This window comes from Hakea prostrata, chromosome 1 (genome assembly GCF_041222555.1).
Source record: "Hakea prostrata isolate BN-2017 chromosome 1, UWA_Hpros_2, whole genome shotgun sequence".
Classification (NCBI taxonomy): domain Eukaryota; kingdom Viridiplantae; phylum Streptophyta; class Magnoliopsida; order Proteales; family Proteaceae; genus Hakea; species Hakea prostrata.
Window position 1 is genome coordinate 33,962,694 of NC_142600.1, and position 9,962 is coordinate 33,972,655.

Genomic DNA, 9,962 nt, shown 5'->3' on the forward strand with positions numbered 1-9,962 from the left:
CTTCGTTAATTTGATGGCTGAATTTCTGGCTCAGTCACCTTCTTAGACCGAATACCAATTCCATAATGAAGGTTTCATTTCCAAAGGGATTATAGATTGGTCAAATAGCAACAGTGAAGATTCCAAATTAGAGAGGGCAAAGTTAATGTATTAGCTTTGATCTTATATGGAGGTAAAATGTTTTTACAATAGTTGTCTGCCTCTATTTCTTATAGGGGTGTAATGGCTCGGATTTGGAATGGATAGTAGTAAAACCATAGCCGCATCATATTATATCGGTCGGATTCAGTAACATCATATCGGTTATTAGATATATTTTGTCGGATTCGAGTGATAGTTGGATAATTATTTTATTAAGTAGATTCTTCTAAATTTGTATGAATACAAATTTTTGACTATCTGTTGACATACTTATCATTTTATTTGTCAGGACTAGATTTGAAATTTAAGAATTTAACAATTTTGTTAACTATCATAATAGAAAATTTAAAAAAGTAATCACATATTTCAAGTAAAAAGGTTATTTATAAAAATAAGAAAATAAATAAATCTAAGTAACTTAATTGGATAATCTAATCGGACGAATAATAAGCGGTACAAAAGGGGTATATCATATCCGCATCCTATTAGTAATCCGACTGATTCTGATAAGAGTCCCCCACATTTAGTAGCGTCCAGGGAGAGACAAGGATTCGCATTAACAAGGGTAGTTTCATTTCTTCCTAATCACTGAGCTCCAACATTTCCCACACTAAGACTCCTGTGCATAGAAAGGCCTGAGTGAAAATTCTTCAGCCTCATAGTGAGGTGATCATGGTGATCAGGATCGATGGTATCTTTAGCTCCAATTGGTGGCAAGTGCCTGTGTCGACTCTTAGACTGACTTGGTGAGCGTGCTCGTCGACTCGTACTGTTATGGTTGGATGAAGATGGTGGTTTGTGAGATGCTACTCTGTGCCTTGTCTTCCCCATCTGCATGAGTTCTGATCTTAGTCCACCATCGTATTTATGCAAAGGGAGTGCAGAGTGAACCAGGCGGTCAGGTAACTCCTTTGAAGAGTTAGCTTTGGTAGGCTGTCTATTCAAGTAAACTAGATTGGGGAGAAGAAATTTTAGATGTTTCTTCAGTTGTTCATCTCCTAAATTTGTTTGTGCTGGATTGCCTTCCAAGCTAATAACCTGTAAGGAACCGTAATTAGCTACAAGTTGGTTAAGGCATTTAACTGTCGATATTTTATTGCAGCGCAAATCCAGGATGTTTAGCTTCAGGAGACGATGAAGCCCTTCCACCTCACTGATTTTGTTGCCAGATAGATATAACTCCTTCAGAGATGAACAATAACCTAATCCTTCAAAATGGAAGAAGAGTAGGATTAATCAGTTGGACCAAAGCAATATGCAAACCAAAATTACGTGTCCAAAACTTGAGACAAGAATGTTAACACGAAGTGAATACAAGGGATTTGTAACGTGGAGGTCATCTGTTTATCATCTTTGACAAAAACAAGGGAAACCATACATTGATTGGATTGAGTTAGATGGAACCCCCCTAACCCAGTAGAAATGCTAATATATAATTCTTAAGGTAATTGAATGGAACTGGGGTGAACAGTTTTGCAAAATACTGTAAAAAAGAATTTGTAGATGAAGGGGAAACAACAATACATATCATATACTGGGCAATATTATGAATCAACCTGGTTGATGGGGTTGACTATACTAAACAAATGTGTTTGGTTTCAAGAATTTGAACAAAAAGAATGGTATCAAGAATAACTTCACTATATGATACTATGATGGAAACCAATAGGGAAGGGGGCAGAGTAAAGGTGTCGTATCTCAATTGGTAAATCTGTTTGTGGGTCCCATATGTGGATCTATTAATCCTATTTCTATGAGGGAGGGTCAATCAAACCCATGCCAGCAACTTTGTAAGATCCTTACAAAGGCTCACACTGGAGTACCACCCCAATTAATCTTAGGTGGGTCTACTATATGGTCATAACAGATCATCACATTTTTGCTTCCAAAAAATGATATTCAAAACAGCTAAAATTGAAAATCAAACAAGTCTTCAAAAAGCAATATCATGCAGTAAGAATAACTTCCATGGTGTTAACAATTATTCAACAACCCTTGGTAGGTTATCATACCAAAAAATTGGACCTTGACTGGTGTCTGAGACACCAGAACATATTATTTCCAGAAATAAACCAAACAAGTACACAAACCAACCAAGTTTAATTGGCACCCGAGACTCCACCTCTTCAACTGATCTCACCCAAAAGAAAAGCCTTGAAGGAGTTCTAACACTCACATGTTAAGAGCTGACAGTAACACAGTAAGGAAAAGATCAAAACAACACCCATACTTGGTATCTACTGTGTCATGTAAGGGTTAGAACCATCAATTACTTAGTCTCTAGTTTGGTCAATTTTTGTTTGAAAAGGCTGGATTTTATGAAGTCTTGTCTTGTTAGTTTCTTTGTTGATTAGTTAGTTTCTAGTTAGGAACCAACTTTTGTTTTATAAGGCTGGATCTTATAAAGTCTTGTATGGTGTACATTTGACCAATCCCCACACTACTAAATGCAGGCACCTTGTGATACGATTTTTTTTTTAGCTATAAATTTATAATAACAGGAGAAGGCTGCAGCAGCCCAAGATAGTGGTCATACTAATTCTTTGCAATGTGGGATGCTAGTCATACTGGTGAGAGATTTAATAAGGGAGATTAGAGGCACTTCCACATCTTCACTTTTGCTCTGTTCTTCCAGATCATTCCTACACATTAGTTTTCAAGACTCCTAAAGATTACACTTCCCTTTTGACCTGAGATATTGAAAGATATAACCTGACAATTCTAAGAAACGAATGGTTGCTATTTCGGTTAGTAGTTACCGTTTTATGAAATATAGGCATTGGACTAATTTGATTTTCAGATATTAATGTATGTTAAGATGAGGAGTTGATATTAGTTTGGCGTTGATCTGCTGTGTTGATACAAAAATACAGCTTGGTTTCCTAAATTAAAGCTATAATTGCTATTTTACTGACCCTAAGAAATCTCTAAAGTTGGACTTGGAGCATCAATTGAAAACCAAAAGCCCTGGCGAGACCTAATGGTGATAGTAGTTTGGACCTGATCAAGGTTGTGGATTTTGAGAAATCTAAACTTAGTTTTGGTAATGGTGTATTTCTCTAGTCCTTTTTTTTGGATTTCTATAATCCTGTTGAGGGCAGAATCTGAAATCTACTATGAGTCCATCAATTTGGCAGAAAGCAACGACCCCACGCCCCTTATCTTTCCAATCGAATACATGAGATGATTTTGCAGAATAAGGGCAACTGTACGATAGGATGCCTTCCATGAAGCAGCCGATACGTACTCCAAATTCATGGAAGGTAGCTTTGAAAGCCAAGAAATTCAAAAGGAAGGGTGGGTAGGCAATTCATTCTCAGCCAACAAGACCTAAGATTTTAGGTAGCAGGCAACAGAGGTTTCCCACACCCCAACCCAACTTTTGCTAGCACATAAGAACATATTTTGTGGGCAATAATGGTACCACATAGGCACTTCATGATTCCCAACAGGTTCAACTAAAGTGAAAAGAATACAATTGAAATTTCAACCTAGAGATATCAAAGAATTACAGTTGGTGCAGGACCAATTAAGGAAGGGAAGGGAAACCTAAGACAGGGTCACAGGCTGCAAGACGGAAGGAGGAAGCTCTCCACCAGATGCTTGCTCAGAGCAAAAACCAAATCTTCTGTGTACCATTATGTATTTTTAGGCTGAGTACACATACAGAAAATAACAAGATTCTTACTAGACTCTTAACTGAATTAAATTGTAAACCTATTTTAAAACTAATTAGAGTCGAAAAAGAAGTATCTAATTATTAACTACCCAAGCAAATAACAACCAGTGTCTTTGCCATCCCAACCAAATGGTGTCGGATACAGATTCTTGCCCTCCAATCAGCTCTATTTGAGATCATACTTGATAAAAGGCTTAACATGTCTTTCCTCAACAGTTATCCTAAGCTATTAACATGTCTTTCCTCAACAGCTATCCTAAACTAACTATAGGTTGGCCCTAGCTTTTTTAGTCCCCTCAGTCTAAATTAAGTCAATCCTTTGACCTGGAGCACTTAAAGGCCTCTGCTCAAAATTATTGTGCTACCTCAAATGGCTTCCTTGTAGCATATCACATATTGGGGCTACTAACAAACCATCTTTACCATGATCAATTAATCACCACTTATTGATCCTCCCTAGTATACCACTCATCCATCTCGGCGTTCTCAAACTCTCTACATTTAGTTTATCTATATGATGCTTCTTAAGCCGACCCCATTTAGTTGGGACAAGGCTTATTGTTGTTGTATATGATGCTTCTTAAGTGCCCAACATACCCCTCCATACACCTTAGCTGGTCACAATATTGTCTTATAGAAGTTTGGTTAGGTTTCAAGTGAATACACCAGTTACACAAAATACCAAATGCAGCTCTCCACTTCATCCATCGTATTTTTCAATTCACTATAACACATTGTCCTCTATATTACTTTCTTTGTTTATGATTGAGCCATGGATACCCAATATAATCACTCAGCAAGAGTCCCCATCTTATCAACTTTCACCAACTCATTATTTATCATACTATAACTAACATTAAATAGCATATAATCCTCCTTTGTACTATTTTGCTTATAACAATTTGAATCCAAGTTTGATCTCCATAGCTCTAACTTCAACTTAATCCCTAGTTTCTACCAAAATATCATCAACAAAAAGAATACTCTTAAGGAATGTCATCTTAAATGTCTTTGGTTAAACCATTCATGATAACCATCAACAAGTAAGAGCTTAAAGTCAACCTTCGATGTAACCCAACTGCAACTGGAAATTCATTACCTTGGCTCTTCACAATTCTTACACTTGTTACTGCACCATATGTATCAAAATATTTACTTGCAACACTCCTCTACTTTGCTACTTGCTAGACAAACTATCTAGACGATCCATCATAGGCTTTTTCTAGTCACTAAATATCATGTATGGATTCTCTTATCACCACTAAATCATTCCATAAGTCTCCTAGTTAGGTTAATAGCTTCTAACGCGGTGGATGTGCTTTTAGCACAGTGGTGGAAGCCTCCTATGTAGAGGCGATAAGTCCAAGGAGGTCATGGGTTTGAACCTCCATCCCTCCACACCTTCCCCACTCCCTTGGGGCCTGTGGGCTCCTGGTCGTCATGATTGGTTTGATGATTATTATTAAAAAAAAGAGAGAGAAAAAAGAGCAGCTTCTGCCGTAAGCCTTTTTTGCATAAAACCAAAATAGTTCTTTTTGTAAATCAGTACCTTGATGCTTCTTCCCAATTCATCTAGCATTTTCCTTGCTCCTATAGCCTCATCAAACAGCTTGGTTAGCCAAGATAAACATTATTCCTAAACTCTTCCACATTTCTATTGAGATCTCATCCAGGCTTGTGCTTTGCCTACTCTATCATACTAAAAGCTTCTTTTTACATATCTATGACATGTCGTCTTGATGAATGCAATCGTTATAACACCTAACTTGAAGACATAAAAGTAGTTAGACTACTTGCAACCTTGTTAGACCAAAAACCCAGATTAGGCTGACTCCATCTGGCTTTAGGTATCCAAAGTTGGTCACATATGTCCAACCAACCAGGTACAACTGAGTACTAAGACATAAATGAAACATCCAATAAGCTACAAACTTAAGCAGTGCAAACTACAGGGAACACTGAGCCCCTCGGTCATAGACGGTAGACCAAATAGTCAAGAGTTCAACAAAAGACACAACTGTGGCCCTGAATGAGATATAGAAAAGGAAAAATATAAAGTAATTGTAGTGATAAACACCAAATTCGAAAAATGCGTTACCATGACCAATTCTGGATATTCGATTGTGGCTCAGGTTCAATACACGCAACCTTGACAGCTCACGAAGGCCTTCGATGGTGGAAATAGAGTTCTTAGATAGATTTAATACATGGAGACCCCGTGGAAGAGCACCAGCAATTATCCTCACTGTAAAAATGTTGCAAAAAGAATATGACATAATAAAGAATTACCATTTTGGAGGATTATGACCCAACATTTAATTTCTCACTGAATTTAATAAAATGGATTCAGGGCAGAGGAATGTATACCTATAGCATTTCCTTCAAAATTAAGCACCCTTAGGCCAACAAAAGCACTAAGAAATGGAGTCGTAACCAATCCAAGGTTTGCCAGCTGAGCTGATGTCGATGTGGCAGTCATAGATGAGATGCAGCTTTTTGCTGCTTCCATGCCTGGATTGATCTTAGTGTCCGATCCTGGGGAGAAATTCTTTAGCTCATACGTAGAATGGGCAGGTTCACTTATTTCCTGAAAAGGATTGCTATGAGGTTCACTTGTTTCCTCGAAAGAAATGCTATCATGAACATCAATCATGCTAATCCAATCCTCAATGCGCTTCATCTTCAAATCCTTGCTTGGAAATCCATTCAACTTTTGGACTGAACAATCTCCATGAGGCCTTTTCGCCATGTCAACTCCATCTTTTTCATTGGTTGTCCAGTCTTTATCTGGACCAGTGAAGATAAAGGAATGATTATCATCACTAGAAAGATTCTCACATTTATCTTTTTCTGTCTCAGAAAAGCTGTTATCAGTTTCTTGATTCAGCAGTAAGTAGGATCCAATGTTTTCATTTAGAAACTCTAGGCTCTTTGCTTTTTGCCCACCCAGATCATCATCATGCCTGCAGCTAAATTCAAAATATACTGGGGAAGAGAAATCCTCTCCAGAGTGAGGTGTACAAACTCCCATGTAAGGCAAGGAAAGTGATTTCGCAATTGGTAAGGCAGTTGGTGTATCTTGTCCAGAGTCAGTGCCATTCTCACCAGATAGCTGGCTAGCAAAATCTTCATGCGATCTTTCAAGCTGCTTTGAATCTCCGAAGGATGAAATGCTCTCACTATGTTCCATAACCCAATTCCCTTTAAAAGGTTCAGCAATCAGAACTTCGTGACACTGACTAAGCAAGGCAATTTCCAGGTTCTTCATGTCAAATTGTTCTTTCATTGGCACACTATGGTCAAGAATATCAAGCACTGTTCTAGAGTTCATATCATGAGAATCATCACCTGTAGACCCCTGATATATCTCATCCTCAGGGTCAACCCTGGAAAAGACTTTTCCCCTTCTGTTCATTCTACCTTCCAGAGACTGACTTTTTTTAAGGTGTACCATATGATTAACTTCGATATCACCCTCAGTGCTCAAATGACTTTTCATTTCCTCCAGCTTTGAGCAACACTCAAAAGAGGAGAGATTTTTAAGCTGGTTGGCACTAGTATTGGAAATGTTATCCACATATATTTCCAAAAGCAAGGGATTTAAATTAGGTGGGATCCAAGTTGGTGCTTGATCCTGAATAGCCCCTCTGAGATGTTCAATCTGTAGCTCCAGCAGAAAAATAACTGTTTCCTAGACAACAAAGATATAGGATGATAAATTAGGAAAACTATATCTTAGTCTCAAAAATAAAATTTTCAAATTCAAGAGCTCCTGGTTAATATGTGTACAAACCTTTGATCTATGGTAATGGTGCGACTCGAAAGCATGAAAGCCTAACCAGTGTGAAACACAATAATTTCAAAGAAACACAACGTCTTACCAATATTAAGTAGTTATTAATGAATAACTATTGGGTGCATCTAATACTAAGGCAGATTACATAGGTTGAATATTGTCAAGGTACAATCACCACCAGAACTTGAGAGCTTCACCAGATTTTACTGACTCCAAACCACAGGCTATCTTAGCCATAGTCGAGAGACAGTCCCTCTGAAACACGGCATAGCCTCCAAATGTGGGATGATTTTGATCTTCTCAACACACATAATATGGTCACCTTGTCATTATGACCCCACACCCACTTAGTGGTGCGAGAAGAATATGATTGTGTTGCAGCGGCCAGAGTGAGAAGAATACACTGTCAAATGTGAATACGAATCCCAAAGGCGGACCTGCCACACCAGTAAGTTAAATATGATCAAATTACAGAACAGAGAGCTGAAACCAGTCCCACATTCCAAAATCATATAGGGTTACTGAGAAATTGAGGACACTCAAGATATACATAAATGAGAGAAGGAACACAGCCACTCTTCTCCCGCATTAGGGAGCAGATATCTCATTTCACATGAGGGAGGAGAGAGATAAGAAGGCACTAGAATATGCTACACGACATGGCAGCATTCTTTCTTTCAAATAAATTTCATATTGTATGGGAATACGTAGATTGATCAATGTCAAGAAGCAACTATTGGACTACTGGCCTAAGTCAAGGAAGATGTCACACATCCAACTCTTTCTCCCCACATCGGATGGGTATATCCTGTTAGTCCCCCCCTTCCCCCCCCCCCCCCAATCACAAAACCCCCTGGCTGCCCCTTCTTGCAGCTCTAGTGACCAATATGGTAGGAGATGACTGAACAAGTTTAATTTTCTTTCCACTACCCTCAGATCCTCCAACTTTTATTTTTCAAGCCAACTGAAGTTTAAAGCTAAACACTAATTGGGAAAAGAGGAGGGCATGAAAAAAGATCTAGGCTGACTGGAAAAGCAAAACAGAGAAGATGGATTCAGTAAACAATTTCATCAGCATTAAAAATTAGAAGGGGTATTACGATCTAAGAAACCTCCTGACAGTGATTAATCAGGTGTCCTACCATCCGAATGGTTGGAACTCAGTGAATGCATTTCCTGTCCCTCTATTTGTATGGAGGGCAGATATGAAACTATATTAAACTTTGTACAGGCTAATCCATGAATTAAGATCATCATTCAACAGGATAAAGCAAGAAGAGTTAAAAAAAAAAAACAGCATTGCAGAGTATGGGCTTGAGTTTCTACGTGAGCTTTTTAAAGAGTTTGTATGATGAAAACCCTCAATAAAATCCCTTCATGATGAAGATGCCAGAGGTAAATGAAACAATGTAAAGCAAATGCATTTATTCAAGTATAACTCTAACAAAAGGATGATTTAGTTGTATCAGGGAAAAAAGAAAAAAACTGATAATAATTTTCTAATTATTCCTTTGGATCAGCTTATGTAATGGATACAAACTGAATGGAACGAGAAAAAGACCCAATAGCTCATGTGGGAGGTGCAACGAATTCAAACTCTTCAACAAGTGAACCACATAACTCAGAAATATTTATGGTGGAGTCTACATTACAGAGAAAAACAACAGTGTGGAAAAAAAATAAAATGAAGAACCTAGAAAGTACCAGAACGACATCCAAGAACAGGCAGACATTGATACAAGATTCAGAAACAAATTGAACAAAAGATATAGAGAAACAAAATCAAAACAAGAGAGAACCTGGTAGTGATCTTTTTATATCAACACAAGATATCTTTAACAGAAGCGCAAGATCACGTATCCGTGAGGTGGCCGGATATCTTGCGTTGATACTTGAGAACCAACGGCAGAAAAGAAGAAAAACTCTGCAAAGATTAGAAGCTTTTCGTATTGGGAAGAAGAAAGATGAGAGAAGAAGAAAATTGAATGGTGGCCTCAAATTATAAGGTTAAAGGTTTCAGTCCACACGGTGATTTAGTTAAAAACCCATCAACCACCATTTCTATGGAGAGGCTGGTCATAGTCAAAAATCTTCAATCTCTTCTGGGTTGCGTATTTAGAAGCAATCGACGGTTACGATTTATCCCCACCTGATGTTATGTTTTCTTCTCTCCCTTCAACGGTTAGCTGCATCCTCGCTATTAATGGCCAGACACGTAGGGAAGTTTTTTATTTGGGATAATTACTATTGTCCCTTATACTATAGCTTAATTACTAATTTATCCCATGTACTTTTTGAAATTATTAATTCAACCTTCAACTTTGCTTGTAATTACTATTGTCCCCC

The 9,962-nt window shown here is 37.9% G+C and overlaps 1 protein-coding gene across 3 annotated transcripts; it reads right to left on the reverse strand.

Annotated features, from left to right (window-relative positions):
• Positions 1 to 2: 2 nt before the first annotated feature.
• LOC149028802 (uncharacterized) lies at positions 3 to 9,653 on the reverse strand. Of its 3 annotated transcripts, none has more exons than XM_089139022.1 (5): positions 9,416 to 9,653; positions 7,614 to 8,019; positions 6,188 to 7,511; positions 5,919 to 6,065; positions 3 to 1,349 (listed from the first exon to the last, which is right to left on the reverse strand). In XM_089139022.1, the coding sequence occupies exons 3-5, from the start codon at positions 7,317 to 7,319 to the stop codon at positions 727 to 729; spliced, it is 1,902 nt and encodes a 633-aa protein (XP_088995148.1). In that variant the 5' UTR covers positions 7,320 to 7,511; positions 7,614 to 8,019; positions 9,416 to 9,653; the 3' UTR covers positions 3 to 726. The 3 variants fall into 3 exon arrangements, with proteins under 3 accessions (XP_088995148.1, XP_088995146.1, XP_088995145.1); XM_089139020.1 differs by having other exon boundaries at positions 6,188 to 7,504; positions 7,614 to 8,053; XM_089139019.1 differs by having other exon boundaries at positions 7,614 to 8,053.
• Between the last annotated feature and the right edge of the window lie 309 nt (positions 9,654 to 9,962).